This window comes from Heloderma suspectum, chromosome 4 (genome assembly GCF_057233095.1).
Source record: "Heloderma suspectum isolate Gila_16-S chromosome 4, 16-S_ref, whole genome shotgun sequence".
Lineage (NCBI taxonomy): Eukaryota > Metazoa > Chordata > Lepidosauria > Squamata > Helodermatidae > Heloderma > Heloderma suspectum.
This window is the reverse complement of record NC_139461.1, coordinates 20,550,707-20,577,818: the sequence shown is the minus strand read 5'-3', so window position 1 is coordinate 20,577,818 and position 27,112 is coordinate 20,550,707. Positions and strand designations below refer to the sequence as shown.

Genomic DNA, 27,112 nt, shown 5'->3' with positions numbered 1-27,112 from the left:
CTCCTGTAGAGTTATGACTGGTTCTGACCGAAATCCAGAGCAGATTCACCACTCCACTGACATTGGACCCACAAGCTTCCAATAAGCACTTGGTGATAATGGCAGTGGGGAGGGAGACTCACAGAGGAAGGGGGGCATTGAGGCTGTCTTCCCCATGGACCCTGCAAAACCTGAAGCCAGCCCTGCCTAAAGCAATTTTTATTGGATATGAATTTTACATAAAAGCTGCAGCTTGAGAGAGTGAGAAAGAGAAAGAGAGAGAAAGAGAAAGAGAGAGAGAGAAGATGCTCAGGGATTAGTGCTCTTCTCACGTCCAGATAGGTTTGCAAGACTCAAAGTGTTCTGAGAGATTTTAAATAACACTGTGTTTGCCAAGTTAAGCACGCCTCTTCCACTGCAACAGAAACGTTTACAAGCAAGGTGATAATGCAAGTGCTGCGTAACTGAGATCACGGCAAATCCTAGTTCCAAAGGCTGCCATATTCTCACAGGGAATGGAAAGGAAAGACATCAAAGGGCAGGTACATTTTATTTTGTAAACAAAAACAGCAGACATTTAGTAGATTTTTATACCATCCTTCGTCCAAAGATCTCAGGGCAGTTTGCAATAATTAAAACAGTGAAATAATAATGATGATAATGATGATGATGATGATGATAATAATAATCATAATAATAATAATACAAACTAAAAAGACTTAAAACAGCAGACTAGAGGGTGACCAACAAGAATGTTAAATTACTTCCAATGTAAACAAATTGAGCTAAAGGGCCTGCAAAAATAAAAAAAGGGATGACTTGGCAGCTAAATGATCGCAAAGTTGACATCAGGCAAACTCTCTTGAGGAGGGAGATCCACAGATGAGGTGCCACAGCCAAGAATGTTATTTCTTTGATAGGCATTTGTCTCACCTCCAGTGATGGAAGCACCCAGTGGAGGGCCTCGGCAGATGAGCTTAGCATCTACGCAGGTTGGTATAGGAGAAGGCATTCCTTTAGATACCTGTGTCCCAAACCATGTAAGGCCAAGAGCACGAGCCTCTTACATTGGGCTCAGAAAGAGATCAGCAGCTACTGAAGGTGATTCAAAACTGGCAAGACATGGGATGGGAGGTGTCTCCACCAGCAATTTACTCTAAGCCAGCTGTGTGCTGAGGTCGTTAGGGATACATGACGTCATGGCCATCTAGCAGCCACCCCGGAGCTTATCAGGGAAAAACTGGATTTCTTGAGACTGCTCAAAGTCCGATTATTTTCCTTAAGCCTGGTTCTCTGTGGTATAGCTATTGTGTGCCCCAACCCCTGCATTTACCTCGAGTATGCTAGTCCTGCCCAGGGGTGTGCCTTATACCGTGACTCTGGTCAAGAGGTGTTTCCCGCCCCTGTGTTTCCCAGCAAAACCAATTAGTGTCTACTCAAAAGTAACTCCCATTGTGCTCAATGAGGCTTGCACACATCAGAATTTACAGAGATCCCCCTGTATTGAAATACAGATTTTAAAGCATTGATTCCCTGAAGCCTGCCTGTAAAGCACTTTACCGAACCTGCAGTTCCCCATGACTTGGTTTATTGCCTTAGGAAGTAACTACTTCACACCTTCATTATGGAGATCCTGCGGTTAGAAAGGGGACTGGTTGCCCATCCCTGTGTTCCCCTGCTCTTTCGCAGCTCAAGCATATGTGTGTCCACTCGGAAGTAACTCCCATTGTGTTTAATGAGGCTTGCTCCTGAAATGCAGGTGCATCTGGAGTTTCAGGGGAAAGAAGAACGTGCGGGGGGAGAGGGGGGAAGCCTCTCTTATTGGTTGAGCAGCCCCTGCCAGTCAGATGATGCTCACTCCAACCCCCACCCCCACCCTCATCCAGAGAGCTTCGGCTATTGGGCGGTATAGAAATAAATAAATAAATAAATAAATAAATAAATATGTTCTGTGAAGTGATTTTTACTGGTGCAGACCACTTGCTTGTGGAGCCCTGCATGGACCAAAGCACAGCAAAGCTGATTCCTTTTAAAAAATCCGGTACTCCTCCGGTTGCTTCTCCTTCTGTTGTCATAGAGACATGGTCATGTTCTCACCAAACTGTTCCAGCTAAAATTCTGGCTGCTGCGTTCTGTACCAGCTGTTGTTTCCAGGCCAACTTCAATGGCAAATGCAGGCAGGGAGATTCCCCCGGATTGCTGGACAGAATTGGGCTCCCACACCATCTCTAGCCGTAACACATTTCCAGACTGGGACAGGTTAGCGGAGCTCTGCTTTGTGAACTCCGCTGACCTGCCCTGTTCTGGAAGTGAGTGGTTCCACTCGTTTCCAATTCTTGTCCAAAGTGGTAAACCTCTGCTGTGCAAGCAGTGGGTCCCGCTGACATCTGGGCAGCACTGGATACTGAGCTACGAGTTTTCACTTCTTAGTCACCTTGAAGCTATAACTGGCAGAAAAGCCAAAGTCAAATAAGGCACCTACACCTACTCTTCACAGTAAATCTAACGGCAGTTTATATGAAGGCATCATCAGCTAATCTTTACTCCCCAAATATACAATAAACTGGCCTACATCAAAAGGATCAAACCACACATTACATTAATTATGTAGCATCCAGCTCCCTCTCTACTTTTTATTTACTCCAAAGGAAGCATGCAAGGCCTGATCCAGATTGGGACCACCATGTGTGGGAAGGTGAGATTCTCATCATCCCCCTGGCTGCTTTCTTCCTGAAATTGTCTTCCCTGTGCAGCAGCTAAAAAAAAGAAACTCCATTGGTACCAATGGAGGCATTTCCTCTTTTTTACCTGCTGCACTGGGGAGGAGAGGAATTTTGGGAGGGAACAGCTGAGGAGAGAAATATTAAATGTCCCCCTCCTGTGCATGGTGGTCCCAATCCAGATCAGGGACCCGCATGCTTACTGTGGGATAAGTGAAAAGTAGAGGGTTAGCAGGACACGATGTGATTAAATGAACATGTAGTTGGACCCTAAGAGTATCCATCTAAGACAAAATTAACTTTTGAAATCAATTCCAATGTGAAGAATTATAAATGTCAAGGCACCAATGATTTCTCCTTTGAATTTTGGGATTCGATACTGCCTGAATTCACATGTGCATTACCAAGGCACTTTTTAGCCTGTGCTAAAGAAAGTGACCCTTCACTGCTGCATCTCATATTGCTACTTTCTGTATGCAACTAGCCAAAGAGAATCAAAGGGATACTTTGGGGCAGTCACATGACCAGATATGGTCCAGATCTCTTGGGATAAAATGGGAGTCCCCCCACCCCCACAATACAACTAGCAGGCACAAGGGGATGTGTGATCCAGAGTGGGATCGTAGTGTGGGGGGAAATGGTTAAAGCCCCCTCCCCTCCCCTCCCCTCCCTTCCCCACCAGAGTCCCACTCCTGGATTATTCCCTCTCCCATACACACATACCTGCACCTTACTTTTTAAAAGAACTACATCTAGTTTGGTTCAGAGTCACAATGATTTCAGGGAACCTCAAAAATCAGGTTTGCACAAGTGTAGTGCCCATGATTGTGCAGGGATGTCCTTAGTGCTAGAGGATTGGGGGGATCTGTTAAATATATACACCTAGCAGCTAATCACATTATATCCCAATATTCCACATGAACATTAAAATGCCACATCTGCTTTTAAAACATGCTTACTTGGTCCCTTTTTTGCATGGAGCAAATATTCTTTGTTGCTTTTTGCTTTAATGTGGTTTAAATGTCCCTCTGAAAGCCAGAGTGCAATTAAAGGATTTTAAAAGCATATCATGTTCAGGTTCCAAAACTATTGCTTTTACATTATATAAAAGACTTTGCCCTAAAAGTATCCGATTTACAGTAATGGCAAAGATGGCTAATGGCATTCTTTTAAAATTATTATCCTTTTTAATTTGGGGCTTAGCAAAACTCATCCTCCAGACATATTGACTCCAGGAGATACGTATCTAGGAGAAATCTTATTATGAACAAACAGTCTTGGTCACTTCAGGGTTTCCTGAAGACACGTTCACTTAAAAGCCTGCCTGTTTAACATTAGGATTGTGCATTAAAACAACAAAAATCATTGGATGCTAGAAAGAATTGCTGGCAGACTGTAGTTCAAAAATGGGAAATCTTTGAGATATGCTTGTTGTTAATCCCGAAGGTGAAGTATGGATATGATTTCTCTCTCCTTCTCCCAAACATCCCTGTGGCTCAAAGAATGGTCTGACAGCACATGCTGTCACCAGCTGAAGGGCAGGGCAGGCCGAGGCAGAAGGCCCAACTACATGTCACACTTGTTGTGTTGCATGTAGCTGAGATTTTTTTCTCTTGTGTGATCTGAATTGGGCCCCACACACTTACGTGAGAGTCAAAAATAAAGAAAAGAACAAGCCTCAGCTACATGCTACGTGCTCAGAGAAATGCCTGGAGAGGTGATTGTCAAAGGCAATTTCCCTTCTGGCTGTTTATCCACTAAGAAACACCTCCCTGCCCCAGTTGGTTTTCCACCAGTAGAAGAAAAGATATGGGTAAACATATATTTTTCTGACAGGAAGGAAAGCTGGTTTGGGGTGGTAATTTTGAACTGGAAACAAACTGCAGAGAAAGGATTAAGCAGCTCCCCCCCCTCCCCTGCAAAAACATACTGTTTCAGTGCATTGTCCATAAGTGAGGGCTTTACTCTTCCCCATAGAAGGAATGGTCACCATTCATTAATAGGGGAGTAAAGGAAGAATGCAATCAGAGATACCACAGGGATAAGACTCCCTCCCTGTGGTGACCGCAGTGTCTGGGGCAGAGGGTAAATCACCCACAACTATGTGCCAAAATACAGCGTACTTACAACCAGCCCATATCTGCATAGTAGTCCCACCTTTGGTTTGGGCAGCGGTAAATTTTGAAGTGCTGGCACTTATCATGACAATCCCGCTAGCCAGTTCCCCAAGAAGAGTCCCCAAATGCAGGCAGCTGTGTCAATCCATATCCACAAATCACTTCAAGCAGTTTTCACCTCCACTAGGAAGTTTTTTGTAAAGAGCAGAGGACAGGAAGGCCTGGCATGCTATGGTCCATGGAGTCACGAAGAGTCGGACACTACTTAACAACAATGGGTTTTCATTGTCCATTCAGCACCAAGCCAGGGCAAAATACTTCCATTGCAACAGAAGTTGCACACAACAATATATTGTTGCAGGAAAATCCATCCCCTTGCCCAGCCACTATGAGAATTGCAGCTAAGCTTAGAGGGAACAGGGAAGCCTGTGTGGGGTGGCTGTTGATGTTAGCATTCCTGCTAATATAAAAGCCCTGGTGCTTTGATCTGCTTGCCCTGACTCCAGTACTCAACTGGATTTGAGTTTTGATCATGCTGGAGTGTTGTGGAATGTTGGGAAAGAGGGACAGCACACTGGGTAACTGGATTTCCTATATATAGAACTTTCTGAAGAATACATGACACCACAGAGTTATGCACTCTCCTTAATCAGCCTGTCTTTAAGGTTAATTAGATGCTCAATTATTGAAGGTCATAACATTCTCTAGGTTGGTATTTCATTATTTCTTCCAAATGGCAGCCATAGTTGGCAGGCAATCACTGGGGAGACACCAAAGATTTTTCAGCTCTCAGGGGAGAACATGAAATGAATGAATGAATGAATGAATGAATGAAAAATAAATGCTTGCCTTACCTGTTGGCCATGATAAAAGACAGCTAGCAGAAACATGGCCATGAGGAGCAAGGAAGCTTCCTTAGTCCCCAGGAAGTCTGTGCTAGAAAGAGCAAAAGAAGGAGAAACAACAGGAAGAGCAAAGGTTTAAGTAAACAATGTTTATTGATCTGTGTTAATTACAACACCGGAAATCTATGAATCACCCAAACGCAGAATGGTGTTTTATCTTCCTTTCTTTTTAAGTCACATTTTTGCATTACAGAGGATTCACTGTAAAAAAGAAACTGAGCAAAAATAAATAAAACGAAGATCGCGTTATATAACTGAAAACATGCTGTGAAAAATTATACTGATAGATTCCAGAATATGTAAACCACAGTCCAATCTTTTCCAATTTATTCAGGCGTAACTCATACTTTACTCAGTAGGGCTTACTGTCAAGTAAGTGGGCACATGATTGCAGTTTCAGTTCCTTGTTTTTGAAACTTATGGTAATTGATGCACTTTCCCCCTCCATAGTACTTCAGTATCAGTATTACACATGAGGAGATTTTACATTTAGACTGTGTAACAGAAAGAGTCCTCCACCCAAAGTGGAACTCATTCTCTTCTGTTTCAGCAAAAGGACACAAGCCCAAATCACCAAAACTTTTATGAGTATTTAGTTGAAGCCACAATCCCATACACATTCTATTGTAAGCCCTACTGAATTCTTTGAGGCTTACTCTAGCTACACCTGCGGCATGGCCAGATGCAAAAAAGGGACAGGGCTCCTGTGCCTTTAGGAATGCTGTAGAAATAGACGTTTCAGCAGGTGTGGCTTGCATGACAAGTGACAACTGCTGAAATTCCCTCTTCTCCACAACTGTTAATGGTGCAGGAGCCATGCCTCCCTTTTGCATCCAGCCACCCTATTGCTCAGGCCCTAATGATGCTAAGCAGGTCCACATATTTATTTCTTTTGCAGTAAACCAACTTATCAGATCTAAAGTGCTGGAAGTGAATGTGTGTGTGTTTTAAAGTAAAAAATATGTTTGGTTATTTTATTTTTTACATATTTTTACAAATGTGTGCATTGTGGGGATGCATTTTTCCTGTTCTGCAGAATGCATCACAAGTCCAGAAATGTACAGATATCTGAGCACAAGTTGCATCCAGTTCGTGCCCATTTGGGCATGCAAACAAGCTGGAGAGGGTACACAGGAGGGCAATGAGGATGATCAGGGGACTGGAAACAAAGCCCTATGCTGAGAGACTGAAAGAAATGGACATGTTTAGCCTTGAGAAGAGAAGACTGAGGGGAGATAGGATAGCACTCTTCAAGTACTTGAAATGTTGTCACAGAGAGGAAGGCCAGGATCTCTTCTCAATCATCCCAGAGTGGAGGACACAGAATCATGGGCTCAAGTGACAGGAAGCCAGATTCTGGCTGAACATCAGGAAAAACTTCCTGACTGTTAAAGCAATAGACCATGTGACCTAGGGAGGTGGTGGGCTCTCCCACACTGGAGTAGGGATGTCAGAGAATTTCGCCACGAATCTCAGGGAGGCCGAATGCCAGCGCATTCGGCCCCCTGAAATCGGTGGCGAAACGGTCTGCCCCCCCACCCACCCGGGACGGGACTTACCTTGGGCGAATCTCCCAGGCGGCGGCAGCTCCGGCGGCAGTTCGGCTGTGGTGGCTGCGGCGCCCGGTCTTCCGACTGGCTGCCGCCGCCGCCATTTCCAAGTTTTTTAAAAAAACATGATAGGCTACGTAAAGATTTATGTAGCCTATCACGGCTAGATTTTTTAAAAATACCGTGATAGTCTATGTAAATGTTTACGTAGCCTATCACGGCTGAGTTAAAAAAACAACAACAACCGTACGTACGCAAATGGCAGCACCCACGGGCACCGCCATTTGCGTTCCTTATTTTGGCACATCTAGTCTACGTAAACATTTACGTAGACTATGGCGAAAATAAGGGGAATGCAAATAGCGTAGTGTCTACGCTATTTGCGTTCCCCTTATTTTCACCGTAGTCTATGTAAATGTTTATGTAGACTAGACGTGCCAAAATAAGGAACGCAAATGGCGGCGCCCATGGGCGCCGCCATTTGCGTATGTGAGGTTTTTTTTTTTTTAACTCAGCCGTGATAGGCTACGTAAACATTTACGTAGCCTATCACAGCTGACTGCAGGGATGCAAACGGTGGCGGCTACGGCCAGCCAGGATTCGCGGCAGGAGAGACGGGGCGCCTCCCCCCTGGCCAGAATTTCAGGGGGGGCGGACGGAGCGCCTCCCCCCCACCGCGAATCAAATTTCGTAAAAGGTAAGGGAAAAGGTAAAGGTAACATCCCTACCTGGAGGCATTTGAGATGAGGCTGGACAGCCCTCTGTCAGGGATGCTTTGACTTGGATTCCTGCATTGAGCAGGAGGATGGACTGGATGGTCTTATAGACCCTTCCAACCCTACTATTCTATGATTCTACTGTTCTATGATTTCTGCATGGTGTGGATTGGAGAAATGCACAAAAAAACCTGACACAACAGATTTCTCACCCATCCCCCCTTTTTCTGCTACTGCGATTAAGATATTTGATAGTACATAGCATAAGAACGAAGAAGAGCCCTGCCTGTATCAGATCAAGGGTCCATCTAGTCCCACATTCTGTTCACACAATGGCCAACGAGGTGATACCTGATCCCAATCTGAAGTTCTCACTCCATCTATTATACAACATGTATTATGAATCGATCCATAGACAATTGATGCCTTGTTGCCCCGTTCCCTTCCCTCTAATGTACCTGGTCCCAGTAACGTATATGGAAAGGCAGCTTGGGGAATATGACATTTCCTAGGCTCCCGAGTGCCTGGGACATTGATGTTGCCACATTCTAAGTGCCAGGAAGGAAGACTTTGCACAGAGGCTTCCAGAGAGGTCTTGCTGCTGCCCTCCTGTCTTTCCCACCAGGTACATTTGGTGGAAAGATAGGGTGGGGGCAATAGGGCAGGGTTTAGGACAGGGTGGGCAACCTCTGGAGGTCTGGGGACCATTTTCACTTCCTGAACCCCCACTACAGCCCCCCCGTCTGCAGGGCGCTCCCCACAAAAGGGCCAAAATTCTGCAGCAAATAATTCCATAGTGCTACAGAGCACTACAGTGGGTAAAATTAGCTTGTTTGGGGGCTAAAATTAACACTTTGGATGCTCCATTGCTGTTATGGACACCAGCTAAAAATGGGGGGTGGGGTGCTAGGGGACACATACAGTGTGCAGGCCACATGTTGCTCACTCCTGGTTTAGGAGTTTGTGGGGGTTGGAGGATGGTGGAGAAGAGTGCTGGGTAAGGGGATGTGTTGGGACCCCATCAAACTCTGCCATAAAACTGGAAGTCACAGTGTAGGGTTCAATGGTGCAGGAAAAGGTAAACTATTTCTCTAATTGAAGCAATCTACCTTGAATCTACCTTGAAGCAATCTACAAAGCTGTCACTTTTTCTGCATTCACTAGGGGGTGGGGGTGGGGACTTTAGTGTCTCTCAAACTTTTGCACCTGATGTCTGGAGCCCTTCCTCATTTCCATGTCACAGCTGATGGAGAGCCGCTTTCTGACAGTAATAACGGTAAAAGATTGACACATCAAACCATCCATGGTATTGCTTTCCTATTTGGGGATCCATAATAAGGCCTCCCTCTTTCGTTTCTGTTTCATCCATTTCCAGCTGATGAGATATTTCCGGCACCACTAAGGAATTATCTTGTCTAGATATGAGATGACTCAGGTACGGTTCTCTATTTCTCATGGCTATTTTTACTTCTGTTATTTGAAGATGTAGGAAAGGGCAGTTGTATAAGGGCTTGTTTATATATATATACACTTGATGGAATGGTAAAGTGTTTCTTGGTCTGCACTACTTTGAGCAGCAAACTGTGGGTGGAAGGGAAGATGGTATTCCAGGCTGAAAATCCCCCCCCCCATCATCAATTAATTCCCTGCAAGTAGAAATATAACAGGCTAGTGAGAAATCTATGTGTAAACCTCAGGGAAGGATGAATCTGTCCATTTTGGGTTCTTTTAATTTCTCATTTTTCCAATCTTAGGTGCAGTTCATCCCTAACTTAGAGAACATTTTTTAAAGTTTGCTTAAAAATCTGTATGCATTGCTGTGTGCATTTCATAAGTGCCATAATTTACACTTGCATTACTGTTATGAATGTATATTATAACTTAATGGAGAGGCATTGCAGATGGATAATAACTTTCCACTCCATTGTAAGTGGAGTGCAATCTACGTAGGGCTGCTTTTGTAAAACAATAATGCATATATGTACTCTATCTATCCATCCATCCATCTCCACCCACCCACCCACCCATCCATCTTTATCCATCTCCATCTATCTCTATCCATCTCCATCCATCCATCCATATCTACACACACACACACACACACACACCACACAATATTGAACATAACTCATAAGGATCCATCCCATGGGTAAGTTGATGGTGGGAAGCCCTGCGAGTGACAATTCCAGCAGGATCAGGGGCCTCTGAGGGAGAGCTCCTGGGATGATCTTTGTCTGCCTGCCTCTCTCTTCTGGGATCCTTCCCACAGAACAGTTGGTGATAATGGCCTGGGTGGGGGGGACAGTCCAGCTAGAGCAATAGCATCTGGAGGGCTACATGTTTCCCACCCCTGATCTGGAGACTGAGCAGTACAGCCTAAGCTGAGAAGGGCAAATGCCTGTAAGGAGCTAGGCCCCTAGCAGCCTGCAATACAGAGCACCCTCATCATGGGGCCATCACACTGGTGTGGCACCTGGGCAACACCATAGAACTGGGCAAGACTCAGTTAATGTAGAAACTAGGGATAAGGACATAAGAAGAGCCATGCTGGGTCTGGACCAAGGGTCCATCTAGTCCAGCATTCTGTTCACACAGTGGCCAACCAGCTGTTGACCAGGAACCCACAAGCAGGGCATGAGCACAACAGCACCCTCCCACCCATGTTCCCCAGCAACTGGTGTACATAGGCTCACTACCGCTGGTACTGGAGGTAGCACATAGCCATCAGGACTAGTAGCCATTGATAGCCTTTTCCTCCAGGAGTTTGTCCACCCCCTTTTTAAAGCCATCCAAATTGGTGGCCTTCACTACAACCTGTGGTAGAGAATTCCATAGTTTAACTATGCACTGTGTGAAGAAGTCCTTCCTTTTCTCTGTCCTGAGTCTCCCACCAATCAGCTTCAAGGGATGACCACGGGTTTTAGTATTTTGAGAGGGGGAGAAAAATATCTCCCTCTCTCCACACTCTCCACACCATGCATAATTTGGTAGACCTCTATCATGTCTCCTCTTACCCTCCTTTTTTTCCAAGCTAAACAATCCCAGCTGTTTTAACCTTCTCTCATAGGGGAGATGCTACAGCCCCTTGATCATTCTAGTTGCCCCTTTCTGCACTTTTTCCAGCTTGTGGAAAATGGATGCATGACAATATTGTTTTTGCTCGCAAAGAATGAGAGCATACCCTGTTCGAAGCTCCAGATGTGAGCATGGGTGCGAGCACATGTCCACCGAAAACACTGTCGAACACCTGCTAGCATTCATCTCATTCCAGATTCCTAGTTCAATTTGTGCTAATTACTCAGTGGAATGAATCAGCCCTGCTTTAGTCAATGGAGGGTATTTGTGCAAAGGACGAAATGTGCACACATTTGGGGACATTTGCGCAAATCTTCATTTGATTGCTGCTTGATTTGCACAAGTTTCCTATTTGCACAGAGCCAACGGTGATTGCAAACACGGCTAGGAACCAGGCACAAGACAAGTGGCAAGACGATGTTTAGAGAATCCTAGGGATCTTGTTCACCCATCACCCACCATTTGTTCACCCATCCCTAACAGGAACTAAACTGTCAACATATTGTTGACATCGTTGATATATTGTATAGGAAGGAATACGGGATTCTGAAGTTATCATATATCAAATGAAAGATATCTATTTTTTACAAACTGTTGAGACCTTAAGTGTTGGTTTCAGTTTTCAAACTCTCACTCCAGAAGGTTACACTATCAAACCAGGGCTTTCACTTTCCTCACCAGTTTTCCAGAAATTGGCTGCTTGTGACATGGGGAGCATTCAAACATTCAGCTCCACTTCAACCACTTTGGAGTAATTCCACCCCCCCCCCCAAATGCTAAAGAGATAAACTGGTTCTAAGCCATTACAATACGCAGAGGATAACCCCTCCCCCCAGGTAAATATAGTTGTGGGCCAAACAATGCATCATGTAAAAAGAAAGGAAGGAAGGAAGGAAGGAAGAAAAAAATAAAGAATCAACTGATCAGTTTTTAAAGCCCCAAACGTCCTTATTTTAAGAAAGTTTTAGGCCACTTTGGAATAAAAATGGTTAATCTAGTTCAACAAGCTTTTCAAGAGTGATACTCTCTTGATGGTCAGATATTGGAAACACACTAGGGAGATCTATTCCTAATTCCACTCCCCTAGGCCCATGAAATGTATTTCTGCCAGACAGAGTGTTAAACTAGACAGGGCTTTGCTCTGATGTCGCAAGACAATTTTTATGTTTTTTTAACCTAGGAGATTTAGCTCCGGCGTGAAATTCATTGAATGGTGTGTGTATTTTCTGCCATTATGTAATGCTTGTGTGTTGGCTGCAAAGTTGTTGCACACCTGTTGTTGCATATATCTCATTGAGTTGCACTGTAGTATGTGGCTTGTAGTGTTTAAGATGATGAAATGAGATAGGATGGATGTACACCAGTTGTTGAGGACCATGGGAGGGTGCTGTTTTACTCATGTCCTGCTAGTGGGTTTTTCATGGGGAGTTGGTTGGCCACTGTGTGAACAGAATGCTGGACTAGATGGACCCTTGGTCTGATCCAGCAGGGCTCTTCTTACGTTGTTATGTTCTTAGGATGATTTGAAGCAAAAGTCTGTTATATTGTGAATATACAGGATAAAGGACAACAGCAATCTTCAACCATCAAGGACACCATTTCTAGTTTCAAATTCACAGCAAGTTTCAATGGCCTGTTCTTGGATATATTGAGGAATAAACTGGGGGGTGGGGGGGGGAGACAGTGCAATTTAAGAGTTTTTCTGTGGTCCCTGTTTTATATCTCACAGTGACCTAAAATACAGCTGCTTCTGAGAACAATAATCACAATGGATTGTGTAACGGCTCGAACAAAAGCTTTGTGAATTTGGGAAACATTGCCAACAATATCTGGGATCATCAGAAGTTCTGTGCTTGACTTGGCCATGAGGCACAGCATGCTAGGGCCATCCGAGGGAAAGGAAGCATCAGTCTAGCATCTTTCCATACTGCCTGGATATAGCGCCAGCTGAGAACAGCCCCTCCTCCAGAACACCCCTCCAGCTACCAATTGCCATTGCTGAGGCTGTTAGACAGAGAAGCAGCCTGGTCTAAACCATATGTGATAGAGAGCGCTGCTCAAATTCCAAAATCTTTCTATCCTTAAAACATTTCGCAGACTGAGGCATTGGGCCATGCAAGGAGGAGGGAGGCGGGGGCAGGCACACTTTGTTGGGGAGGCATGGCAGAATGGATCAGAGTCAAACAGTACCAGAAGCACTGCAATGGATTGTACGGTAAATCGTTTTGAAGGATAATGTCCTTGCTATGTGCATGTGCTCTGTACAAGGGATCTATCTTGGATATTCAGTGTCATGAAAGATTCTCCCGGTTGGGCCCATAAAACCAAGAGACATTTAAGCTGCATTAAACACTTACTCTCCATTGTGATTGATATCATCATAGCGTAGAAATAGGGAAGCATAAATGGTCTCAGTCAGGAAGCAGTAGATTGCAATCATAATGAGCAGCACCGCCAACTTGAGGACGGAATTCAGTCGGAGAAATACAGCGCAGGTCACCATTGCCAGGATACCAGTAAAGACGAAATACTTAGTAAAGAAGATTGGGAGAACAAAACAGTTTCAGCATTCAGCAATGATTCACTGCCCCTGCTCCGGCTGCCTATTTTCATGCCATGGTTACGGGGCACTCACTTACAGCCAGCCTTTCTCAGTCACATTTACTTATTATCACATATTTCTCCCACCCTTCCTCCTAGGAGCTCACAGCAGCTCACGTGGCTGGTCCACCCCCTGTTATTATCCTCACACCAACCCTGTGAGGTGGGTTGTTCTGAGAGATAGCGAGGGCCTGAAGATCACCTAGTGAGTTTCATGACTGAGGTCATCCTACTCCAGTCTTCCCCAACCTGGTGCCCTCCAGAGCTGTCGCAACACAAGCCCCATCATCCCCAGCCAGACTGGGGATAATGGGAGTTGTAGTCCAACACATGTGGAGGGTTGGGGGAAAGCTGCCCTACTGAAAGGCCAACACTGTACCTATTACACCACACTGACTCTCAGCCAGTCAATTGTCTGCATTTGTAACAGAAACAATATGCTAATCCTTCAGGGTACGCTGGGTTCCCCCCTGCGTACGCAAATGGCGGTGGCTACCGCCATTTGCGTATGCTGGGGTTTTTCCCCCTGCCATGATAGGCTACGTAAGTATTTACATAGCCTATCACGGCTCAATACAGGGACCCAAATGGCGGCAGCTACAACAGCACCATTTGCATCCCTGCAGGGCTGCCCAGCAGCCGGATGTCCAGCTGTGAGCAGCCGGAGCAGGCCGGTGGCTCTGTGGCTTGGCTGCGGAGCGGAGCCGGCTGGGCAGGATTCCGGGGGGAGGGACGGAGCGCCTCCCCCCCATCGAGGATTCGGAGGGGAGGGACGGAGCGCCTCCCCCGCACCGCAGATGCCCCTGCGTGGAGCCAGGTAAGGGATTCGTACATCCCAACTTCCAAGGGAGGCTCAGAAGGTGACAACAAGGGAGATGCCTTCTCAGTGGTGGACCCCGATTATGAAATGAGCTCCCCACTGAGGTCTGCCTGGCACTGACACTGTCATCTTTTTGGCACCAGGTTAAGACTGTCTACTATTCCCAGGCATTGGATGGCATATGTTGGGGCACTTATGTCAGCTGTCTTTAACAGACCCATTCTTGAAATTGTGTATTGAAATTGTTTTTAGCTGCCTAAATTGTTTTAAATTTTGTATGTTCAAACTTCTTAGATTATGTTTTATCACAATGTTGTATTATGTAATGTTGTATAATGTATTTTTTGTGTGAATTGTTGTGAACCACCCAGAGAGCTTTGGCTATTGGGTGGTATAGAAATGAAATAATAATAATAATAATAATAATAATAATAATAATAATAATAATAATAATTTAATACATAAACCACAGTTAATCAGCAATCACACTTCTAGCAATTCTCCCTGCCTCCCTCCCTCCCATACATTACTGTGTCTAGGGGTGGTGTGGGCACCCAATTCCATCTGGGACTCTGGCGGAACCCCCCAAGCCCTGCTCGCTGAGCCCCTGCCCCTGCTCACCCACTGCCCATGAACGGTGAGTGGCTCGCACTCACCCTGGCGGCCTTGTTGAGCTCCACGGCTGCCATTTTTTGAAAAACAAAATGATGATTGCAAAAATGCGCATATTTGGGTAAGCACAAAAATGTACATTTTGGCAAATGCACATATTTGGACATTTGAAAATGCACATTTTACGCCTACACAAATATGCGCATTCGCAAATATGTGCAATTTTGTGCATATGCAAATATGCACATTTTTGCAATCACCATTTTATTTTTCAAAAAATGGTGACTGTGGAGCTCGACAATGCTGCCAGGGTGAGTGTGGGCTGTTTGCTGAGCATGGGAGGGGCTCGAGTGCAGTCTAGGGACTGGCAAGTGGGGGCAAGGGTGCCCAGAGAACCCAGACGGGGGTGGGTTCACACATCCCTAACTGTGTCACTATAGGGTCTTTGGTGTGAATAGGATGGTGCCAGTGACAGCACAGCACAAAACCCTCCATCATCTATTCTCATCACTTTGTAACCCCCCCACCATTTCAAAAATCTTTCTCCCATCTTTACCTTGAAGAAGAAGAAGAAGAAGAAGAAGAAGAAGAAGTTGTGTACATCTTCAGAAAAAATGCCAGCATGTACACTGTAAGCCAGGGGTGGGCAATACATAGCTGGCAGGCTGCAAGCCGCCCTTGCTGCCATTCCTTGGTGTTGCCCTGCCAATGGCAACAGCAAAATCATGGGTGGTTTGGCAGCTATGGAAGCCTAAAACAGCCAAACACTGTTTGAAAATGGCAGCAGGGTGCGGCCCATGGAGGATTTGGGTGTGTGTATGTTGAAATGTCTCCCAGAGCCTTCAAAGCTGCAAGTCATCCTGGGTGTTGGCCATGTAAAGTGCTTAATAAGTTGCATCAGGTTTCCGCAACCTGGTACAACTCCCATAATCCCTGACCATTGGCCATGCTGGCTATAGCTGATGGGCATTGTAGTCCATAGGGCACTAGGTTGGGGAAGATTGAGTTAGATGAGTGGAAATGAAATTTTGGCACCATTTTAGCGCAATGATTCTAGAACAACAATTTAGACTGCAATCCTATGCATGTTTAGAGAGGAAAAAATCCTACAACTCCCAGCATTCCCCAGCCATCAGTGCTGGCTGGGGAATGCTGGGAGCTGTAAGATTTTTTCCTGTCTAAACATGCATAGGATTACACCTTTAAAAGGTTACTGCAGCATTCTGAAATGGAAATGGGTGGACTCTATTTATAACCAACTCTTCATTTTGTACAGCCGAATTCTGGGACTCTGTTTGCCTGGGGAAATTCAAAAAGGTCCTCACTCATTTCAGTGTTGGGGTCAGCCCTGCTAGTGTCATACCCCAGGCAGTCTACTCTATCCCCACTTCTGGAGCTTTAGATCAACAGTACAGTTGCAGTGCATGTTGTATTTCATGAATGTTCAGAATTACCTCTGGGTAGGAGCAAATATCTGCAAAATATACAGAAGAGTTGAATGTCTGATTCTTAAAGGGCACTGGTTTGTCAAAATCACACCATAGCTGTGGATAAAGAAGAAAAAAAAAGTTAATGCTATCTCTGGGCTAAACATTTCTGTTCATCAGCAGGAGGAGGAGGAGGAGGAGGAGGAAGAAGAAGAGGAGGAGAAGTGTTTGACGAATGATGTAACCCTCTCTGACCTCTAGTTCCTGAGCCCGTGAGAAGTGCAGAGAAGTTGTCCTAGTTTTCTGCAGCAGACTCATGCTTAGATTGACATCATAGCTGGCCTTCTCAAGTGATGCAGAATTCTGAACCCTGGAATTCCAGCCTTTCCATCAGAAGTATCTGAAATCTTGGTAGTGAAAGGCATTGGAAGTAGGGATGGCTTGGGCGTCCCATTCAGTCCGGGAATCCGGTAGACCCGCTCCTGTCTGCATCCCTGAGCCCCGCTTGCTGAGCCCCTGCCCCTGCTCGACTCCTTCCCCTCCTCAAACAAATGGCCTGAACTTGCCCTGGTGGCCTGGTCGAGCTTTGAGGTCACCATTTTTTGAGAAATAAAATGGCAATTGCAAAAATGTGCATAGTTGCTGACATGTGAAAATGCGCATTTCCCCCAGAATGCACATTTTTGCACACACGAATGTGTACCTCCACAATCATGCAGATTTCGCACATGAGAATATTCACATTTGCCAAAGTGTGTATTTCTGCACATACAAAAACAAGCACATTTTGGTGATTGACATTTTTGTTTTAATGGTGACTGTGGAGGTCAATGAGGCCACTGGGGTGAGTGCAGGCTGCTTGCCAAGTGTGGGAGGGGCTCGAGCATGGTCAGGGGACTGGCAAGCAGGGACAGGGGCTGGGTGGGCATCCAGAGAAGGGGGTGAGTTCGCACATCCCTAATTGGAAGTACAAGAACGTGGCAATGAATTAGGTTGCTCTCTGCTAACCGGTGAAGCATGGTGGCTCTGATGTCGGTGGGCAGTGAATCCCTGCTGGGTTTCAGCCTGAACCAGTCAGAACAATAAAGGAACTATCCAAAGTGTGAAGCATTTTAGAGTTCTGTCTGGTTCTGATTGAAACCCAGAGCAGATTCCCTGCCCCACTGACATTGGAACCACCAGTCTCCACTGCTCCTAATATAATCTGACATTAATTCTATTTACACTAGTCCTTGAGAGGTCATAGCACCTTCCTCAACTTGGTGCCCTTCAGATTCGTTGGACTACAACTCCCAACATGGCTGGCTGGGGGATGCTGAGAGTAGTAGTCCAGCACACCTGGAAGGCATCAGGTTGGGGAAAGCTGAGTTACATCATCATAGCTGTTCATATGTAGCTGGAAATAGCAATACAGAGGGCAGAACAAAGCTACAAGGATTTTTTTTAAAGGGGAGATTATCTTCACAAGGGACAAATCAGCCTATATGTGATTCCTTAAACAGCAGACTGAATTCCCTGATACTTGACAGCTCTGACTTTTTGCAGAGCTATATTTAAATCCTCCATGGTACACAAATATATTTGCCAGCAGCTACTGTGGCTGAGTAAACCATCAGTCTTAATCATTCACAAATCCTTCCCCTCTCCCCATACCCCTCTCAGTGTGCAGTTCTTTACCCCCTCTGGTGCTTACAATATTGATGACAGCTCCCAGGAAATTAATCATGATGGAGGCAAAGATGATGACATTTCGGGCCAAGTAGGTCTCGTTAATCCAGCAGCAAGTTTTCCGGAGCACAAGGGGCAAACATTTATAATCCTCCGCCGTGGTGATCAACACAAGAGATGAATGCAGCATGATCAGAATCGAAAACTGAACGATCATTGGTATCATCCTGAGGGGAAAAAAGATATACTTTGGAGTGAGTGAAAAACAATGTTTCCCTGCTTTTTCAGCAGGAGTGTTGAACCTTGTTCAACCTGAGTGCAGGATCCAATGGGGCACTCACACTCCTGCCAATTGTCTTCTGTCAGTTATGTTGTGCAAGCAGTCCACATCACAGATTAGTGCTTCCTAGGCAACTCAAAACTAGCGGAAACGTTTTCTGGGGCAACCCAAAACAGACTCGCATAAGGGAGCTCTGCTGACTTGCCCCCTCCCAGAAACAAGCCATAACATCAGCCTGTTTTTCATGTATGTTTTTATATTATTAAATTTAACCCAGGTAAGTTAGGGTTAATAGTACGCTGGAGAGTGAGTGAAAAGTGAGTGGGGCCTGAGTGTGTGTGAGGATTCTCAGGTTATATAAATGAGGAGCTGACAACTAGCCAGATAGGACCTTAGGGATCCTGGAAGCAACATCTAGTTAGTAATGGGGGTTGTGTATAGGATTTTAGAAGGGGTAGAGTAGGTAGGGAAGTGAGAACCAAGTATTAATGAATAATAGCAACATATAAGTTTTCTTGTGTTAAATACCTTTCTTATTTTTTTGTTTTTAAAAATCCAAATTCCCACATGCTGTTTGATTTTATGCTGCCTTTATTATGTCTATTTCCTGGTTACTTCTCCTGTAGTGGGTTGAGAGAACCAATTGAGCATATTAAGTTTCTCTGGAACCCAGAGAGGGTTAAAGGGCTGAAGCTTGTGGGACAGTTGGTACAGCTGTCCCAAAGAGAAAGCAGTCATTCCTGAGGGGTTTGTTTCTCAGTTTCAGAGGTGGAGGCTTGGGGGAAAGGTGGAACCCAAGGCAGGAACATCACACATGCATTTCTGCTTGTTTCAGGGCTTCCCCTGGGAAGCGCTGAATCTCCCTTGCACAAGCAGTGGGTCCAGCTTGTGCCATGCAATGGGCGGGATGGACCCCCGCTTGCAGAAGGGAATCAGCAGGGTGGAAAAGAATTGGTGGGGGCATTAGCGCCCCATTGGAATCTGCCCTGCAGGCTGAATTCAATTTGAGAGAAGCTGAAGGCTGCTTTCCAGCAGTGGGTGGGGCCAAAGGCAAAAGGGGCTTGGCCAAAATGCCAGCGTGTTTTAGCTTAAAGCACTTATTGCCAGTAAGTAAGCCTTAGGAGAGGTATTGCAACCTTTTAGAATGGGAAGGAAAAAAATAGAGCTGTGCACAAATGGCCTCTTGAAATTCTCCACCTTATCTGTGGGCAGAGAAATTTGGGAGACCATTTCACCGAATTTCTCCAGGAGGAGGAGAAATTCTCAATAGTTTCTCTCAGGTAGGGCTCTCTACTAGCAGGGTTTGTAGAGCAGCTTCTTTCTTTTTTTCCTAGGGTTTTTTTTGGGGGGGGGGGATGCTGCCGCAGCATCAACTGTCTTGGTAGGCTGGCCACCAGTTTACACCCACCACAATTCAGGTGGGGGTAGTGGTGTGTCAAGCCCCAAGGATGTGTGGAGTTAGTGCTCAGCCAAAATTTGTCCTCCAGTTTCCTGAATTTTTCTCCCCAGTGAAAGAGGCTTCCATGGTTCTGCCTTATTCACGATGCTTTATAATTTATTTCGGTGGTGTTTTTGAGCTTACCTAATCACAGCTAGCCTCCCTGGCTGCCTGCACATCCTGATCTGAGAAAGCCCTATGGGAGGAATTACCTCATGGTGCCTTAAACTGGGCTTCAGTTGAAGTGTAGGAAGCTGTAGAGGCTACAGGCTGCTGGAGAGACGATTGTACAATGAAAGACAGGACACTTGTGCTCACTCCTCAGCCACCTTCTGAGTAAGGGAAGCCCAAGAAACTCAAACCCAACCCATGAGAATTTCTCTGAAATATCTTCACCACTGAATTTCTTTTCAAAAGCCATTTGTCTTCTACCAAATTGAATGAGAATGGTCAAAAAAATGTGGGAGAAATTTTCACCAAAGCATTAGAAAAAAATGCACAAAAGCCAGGAAACCACCAAGTGATTGGCAGTCAGGCAACTGTGGGTGGGGCCATCTAGGGAACTCTGGATGGCCAGATTGGGACTCCAGCTGGACTGGATTTAGCCCACGGGCCTGAGGTTCAACACCCCATTTGACACGGACAGCAAAACAAAATCCCAGCATACCTAGGTGGGCTTGACTGTGTATCATTCAATTAATGTTCTCTTCTCCACTTCTCTCTCAGTGTCTCACACATGCACATGCTAAGGCTGATGGGAGTTGTAGTCCAAAACATTTGGAGGAGACCAGGTTGTTTTCATTTGCCCTACTGTAATCAAGCTTAAATACACAGTGGGGGGGGATCTCCTCCCCATTTACCCCCATCTCCTCCCCATTTACCCCAACTCCTCCTCCCCCTATGGTTGTCTCCCTTATGCCGAATTTTAGATTGTGAGCTCCTTGGAACAGGGTCTGTTCTCTGGTAGTTTGGAAAATGCCATGCACATTGGGGGCACAGAAGGAAGGAATTCTTCACCCTGACTCAAGCTATTCAGACGGTTCAGAAGCCTTTGCGTTTACCTTGAAGAAGGAAGTAAACTTTGGATTGCGGTGATAAACACAAGCACAATGAATGCACACACCAAGTTCGACTTGAACACTTCGTCCCTCATTTGGGAGTACTGAAATAGAAAACAGCACACAAAGAGGAAAAAATAACTTTAGTCTCATTTGACAGCTCTGCAAAGAGAGCAAGACAGTTTTACAAGGCCTCTGGGAAATTAGCAAGAAAGATCCGGTAAATTAATTAGCTTCCCGAGGTGCAATTTTTTTGTTGTCATTTTAATGTATATGTAGAAGAATCCTGTCAGATGAAACATGGTGTGTGAAGGAGCCTAGAAAGCATCCTCACCAGGGAAGCAAAAGCCAGCCGATCCATCTTGCAACCTTTGCTAAGCTTGCTTCGTCATATAATCAGCTACATTAAAAGTTGAAAAACTGATGGGTTATGTCACTTGAGTTCGAGGGAGATGTTGCTGCAGAAATGCTGGGGTAGCTAAAGTGAAAGCAATGAAAATGACAATGAAGGGATACACATTGTGAAATGTCTAACGGTGTGTAGTGGTGGTTTGGCCTTTTTGGAAAGCAAGTTTTTAACCTGCATGAGAAGAGGGAGCTCAGTGTTTTAAAAACGAAATGCCATCGTGGCCAGTGGAGGTTGGTGGCTCCAATGTCAGTGGGGCGGTGAATCCTCTCCGGGTTTCAGTCAGAACTCTAAAGAAACTATCCAAGATTCACATCTTGGATAGCTCCTTTAGAGTTCTAACTGGTTCTGACTGAAACCCAGAGTTGATTCACTGCCCCACTGACATCAGATCCACCAGCCTCCAGTGGTTCTGGCTCAGAAGCTCCATAAACATCCACACAGAGCATCCCTATGGATGCTGTCACACAAATATAAGAACAAAGAAATGGCTCTGCTGGATTGAACCAAGGTCTGTGTGTGGCAAAATTCTGTTCCCAATATTAGGTTGGATTCAGACTGTATCTAGCAGCTACATCTCTCCTTCCACCTCATTTTTCCTCTAGAGTAGGCACAGGGGCCCTGATCCAGATTGGTATCTAGTGTGGAGGGTAAGGGGGGGGGCTTTTAAGTTCTGGATCATGGACCTCTGCACCTACTTTAGAGTAGAGAAAAAAGATGCAGTTCCTAGATACAGATGTAAAGTAATGTCTGTTTGGGGACTTAGGATGCTTCCAGCATTTTTATCATGCAATCACCTTGCCTCATTCCTGGAATTTTAAGGGGAGTTCCAACATCATCATCTTCAGCTTGTATCCCTCCTGTGTTTTCCAGCCGCTTCTGGTTTGTTTTTTTCCTTTCCACAAAAACAATGTGTAAAGGAAGAAAAGACAGAATAACTGCATGATGTCTTTTGATTGGTAATGCTAGCAGTCATCTGTCTGGAAGAACCCAAAGTCGGTTGCACTTTGTTCTCACTGAAATCAATATGACTTCAATTAGTCATTCACAGTCTTCTCATACTGATTTCAACAGGATCTATGTGTGGCTAAGATAGTCTGCATCCAACCCACTGTTCAGTCAGATCTCTCTTGGAAGCTCACAGGCAAGGCATGGGGTGAACTGTTGGAATAAGCAATTAGTTAACCCCACTGTATGGAGGGGAGAATAACTGGTTGAAAAGCCACTAAGAGAGCAACTCTATGGTCCCTGGGTGAGTGTCCCAGGGACCATAGGATGGCTTGGAGGCAGTGCTCCAACCTCGGAAGGGGGAGTGGGAGATCTGCCCCTTCCCCCACCACCTTGCATCTGGTGCAGAGATAACTATGTTGGCTACCTCTCAGAGCTCAGCAAAATCGACCTCAGAGGGGGGGGAGGGGTGTTATGGTAGGTGGGGAGGGGAGGAGACTGGAGAGGCTGGGTTGTGATTTATCTTGAGCTTCCTCCAGCCTCCTTCCCTCCCCTGCCCTGCCAAAGTGCCCTTGTTAGACAGGCTGAAAAACCTGTCCAGTGAAAAAAGCAAAGATCGGAGGATGGGGAGGCAAAAATTGCCTCTCCTACTCCTTCTGCTGGGTCGGCTTTAGCCCAGCAGGCATAGGCATCTTGGAAGCCCCTGAGTTCAGGGGCTTCCAAGCAGCGAGGGTGCAATCCATAGGATTGCTCTCTAAGTGGTTAATGCATGCAGGAAGTTGGGGTGCTGGTTTTGGTTTCACTGTTGCCTACTTAGTCTATTTTAGTTGTAACAAGAAGATGCCTGTTAATATTAAGTAAAGGGCCTGTTTAAAACTTGCAACTGTCTTCTGTCTGAAGTGTGGTCAGACAAAACTTACTCTGGAACAAAAATATCCCTGCTGGTCTCAAGAATCTGGCATCCAGAGTCATGACACTCCCAAATGTGAAAGTTATTTTTAGCTTTTGTGGCTAATCCCCATTGATATACCTATCTTTTGTGAATTTAGACCATCTTTCTTTTTTAAAAACCATCATAGCTCCTAGCAGTCCCTGCACCTTGTAGCACTGAATGAAATACAGGGCAATTAAAATGATCAAGGGGCTGGAGCATCTCCCCTATGAGGGAAGGTTACAAGAGCCGGGCTTGTTTAGCTTGGAAAAACAGAGGGTAAGAGGAGACATGATAGAGGTGTAAACAATTATGCATGGTGTGGAGGAAGCAGATAGGGAGAAATTTTTCTCCGTCTCTCAAAATACTAGCACCCAGGGTCATCCCATGAAGCTGATTGGTGGGAGATCCAGGACAGATGAATGGAAGGACTCCTTCACACAGCACATAGTTAAACTGTGGAATTCACTACCACAAGATGTAGTGATGGCCACCAATTTGGATGGCAGTAAAAGGGGATTGGACAGATTCCTGGAGGAGAAGGCTATCAATAGATACTAGTGGCTCTATGCTGCCTCCAGTATCAGGGGCAGGATGCCTATGTGCACCAGTTGCTGGGGAACATGGGCAGGAGGCTGCTGTTGCACTCATGTCCTGCTTGTGGGTTTCCTGTGGACAGCTGGCTGGCCACTGTGTGAACAGAATGCTGGACTAGATGAGCCCTTGGTCTGATCCAGCAGGGCTCTTCTTCTGTTCTTATATCAACTGTGCATTCTGTGAAGTACTTCCTTTCATTTGTTCTCTCTCTACCAACAATCAGTTTCACCGGATGACCCTGCATTTTAAATACATCCGTCTTCTCTTTCTAAACTGTTCATAATGGCATACACCTCTGTTATGTCATCCCTCTGAGCACTTGATCAGTTAGGTTGCCCTTTTCCATATGTTTCCCACATGTGACTTGGTACAACCACATTGACACTGATGGCTGTGAATCCATGGAGCAGAGTGGCTAAAACAAGGGTTACTGTGCTCACTCAAATCATGGCCTGTCAGGGTACCCATACTGGATCATGCATTATTTCCTCCACATGGCTGCATACATGGAGATATTCCACTAGGAGGCTTTTAGAGCATCTGAACCAGGCCAGAGTTTTCTTTAAAAGCCAAGGAGCCCTCTATCCATCCATCCATCCATCCATCCATCCATCCATAACTGGCAAATGATAGTTTCTGTTTACTAATGGTATATCCAAGATGGCAATTTTATGCACAACCCATTTGGCATGTTTCTCTGGGAAAACTCCACAATCATTATGAGAAACCAATGATGTATATTGCACAAGGCCCCAACTTGGCTGATGCCTGAGAGCCTCAAATTTCAATTTTTTTACAGGACCTTTTTGAATGTTTGTTGCCTTTGCAGTAGATGAAATGATACAAACAAGGGGATTACAGTATTATCTAAGGCTCTTTCACTGGAAGAGACCTGGGTGGTACTTCCAGTCTTCTGGGTCTTCTTTGCTTTTCACACATCCTACCCTCCTCCCAGGTTCTAATTCTTGGTCCCCAGCCAATAAACCAGAACTGGCCAATTTGTGGCCCTCCAGATGTTGTTGGACTGCAACTCCCATCAGCTCTAGCCAGTATAGCCAATGGTGAGGGGTGAGGGGAGTGGCAGTCCAACAGCAGTTTGAGAGCCACAAGTTGGCCATCCTTGCAAGAGACCACAAGTCCCATATCTCTTTCCCCTGTATTTTTTTTCAGTATTACAGTTAGGCTGGAGCACATGTCAGTTAGGACTTGAGCTTATCTCCAGGTCCTGAACCTGGAACTTTGGCATGTGCCAAGCAGAGGTCCAACCTTGCTCCACCACTGAGCCAGGATAATACATCACTAGAGGCTGGACAGGTCATATGAACAAATCTGCCTTCTGTAGGAACCTCCAGGTTAGGTTTGTTCCTTTGGTCTAAAGCAGCTAAGGAAGCCTGATCTGGCTTTGCCTTGCTTCCCAGGTTCCACAAAATGGCACTCACTTCAAGTGGCAGGAGCCCAATCTAACATCACCTAACCTAGAATGGATTAACAAACTTTTGAAAGAACCATTACTGCCATTGTTCATCCCTGGAGATTATGTTTACAGTTCAATAAATCAATAAAATAAAAGTTGCATTTTCTAAGTAAAATCATGAAATCTGATTGGTATAATTTATTCAGTTTTCAGTGAGTTTTCATAATCTGGATTCTCTTGATGTAAATGATGGTTTGGGGTGGTGGCAGTTGAACTGAAGTGAAGTCAGTGCCCCTGCTTCTGTTATACCTGGTATGGGATGAACAATGCTACATAATGTCTGAAACATTGATCTAGCCGATTTCCTGCTAAGTAAGGCAACCATGATTTTCTCCAGTCCACAATGTTGATGTCACCAACAGTGGTAACCCAGAGAAATCTGACTGTTATGAAGAGGGTCCAAAATGTGGAAGGATCTACTGCCACCTTGGTTTGAGAAATCGCCATTTTCATAGCTTGGTGGGCCAAGTGGACCTCTTCAGACAACCTTGTTCTCCTGAAGTCTAACACATGACTGCTGCCAAAAAAAGGAGTCATATTCTCCACTGCTCCCTCATAACGTTAGGATCACTTACCTTGTGCCATAATCATGTTGTGCCCCATTCCACATAATTGGTAGGAAAATGGACCATATGATGACAACACAAAAGGGAAGTTATCCTATGTTTTACACCAGGGATGGGAAACTTCTGGTGGCAGGAGGGCTACATTGCACCACCCACTGGGGGCTGCACACTCCCTGCACACCTTGTTTTCAAGCAAAATTGCTGGGGTTTTGCTGCCACTACAGTGGCAAATTCGGCACTGGCCAGCCCTCATGCAAAAGCAGCTGGGGGCAGGGGAGTTATATGGCCCACCTGTTCTACTGAGAAACACAGGCAGCTGCTTCATACTAGATTAGACTATTTATCCATCGAGCCAATATTGTCTATTCAGGCTGATAACAGCTCCCTAGATTCTTCTTCTTGTCACCTGACCCTTTTAGTGGGGGATGCAAGGGGCTGAACCCGGGATTTTCTGCATGGAAAGTATATGCTCCTACCACTGAGCTATGCTCCTTTCAGGTCAACACAAGGATGCCAGGTTTGGTGGTCATTCCCTGTCAGGCATAACATGAATTCCTGTCCTAAAGACATACCAGTTGCTGAGACGGTGTTTGCTCGTCAAGAAAAATTTACCCGCAGAATCTATCCTCAGTGGTAGAACACATGCTTTGCATACACACGATCCCTGGTTCAATCCTTGACATATCCTGGTAGGGCTGGAATGGCTCCTCTGAAACCCTGGAGCTGCTGCCAGTCAGTGCGGACAACACAGAGCAAAATGGACCAGTGGTCTGCCTCTGTGGAAGACAGCTTCCCAGGTAGGTCATTTGTTTCTTCAAAGGAAACCATGCAACAAGATGTCAGCTTCAGCATTTTTGTATATGGTGAGGAAAACAAAGCAAAACCAAAGAGACTGAATTTGTGAGGACATGCTAAAGGAATGAACTTACTCCTAGCCCTGCTCCCACATAGGGCTGATCTGAGAAATATACCAGGTGGAACTTTCCCCCATCACTTATTTTTGTGTAGAGGACACTTTCACTAGCTACATTTCTACCTGTCAGGCTGCTGCTAAGGGACCGGAGCAGAGCTGGGGTGGGGTGAAAGGTGGCAACCCTGAGACAGGCACCTAAAAAGAAGAATACAACAACATCACCAGGCACTGAAAGCTTCATCCGACTGGTTCATGTGGCAAGTGTTAAGTGCTGTCAGGTCCCTTTCTGCCCCTGACAGACAAATGCTGCA

At 45.4% G+C, this 27,112-nt stretch overlaps 1 protein-coding gene across 1 annotated transcript in view; it reads right to left on the bottom strand.

Moving 5' to 3' along the window:
- The window catches only part of ADCY8 (adenylate cyclase 8), a 174,934-nt gene that overhangs the window by 25,921 nt on the left and 121,901 nt on the right, over positions 1 to 27,112 (bottom strand). The window contains exons 9-13 of the mRNA XM_084848791.1: positions 20,970 to 21,070; positions 18,216 to 18,417; positions 16,550 to 16,639; positions 13,420 to 13,592; positions 5,671 to 5,752 (exon numbers count right to left, since the gene is read on the bottom strand). Coding sequence (XP_084704917.1) covers positions 5,671 to 5,752; positions 13,420 to 13,592; positions 16,550 to 16,639; positions 18,216 to 18,417; positions 20,970 to 21,070 — 648 coding nt within the window. The remainder of the gene's footprint in view (positions 1 to 5,670; positions 5,753 to 13,419; positions 13,593 to 16,549; positions 16,640 to 18,215; positions 18,418 to 20,969; positions 21,071 to 27,112) is intronic.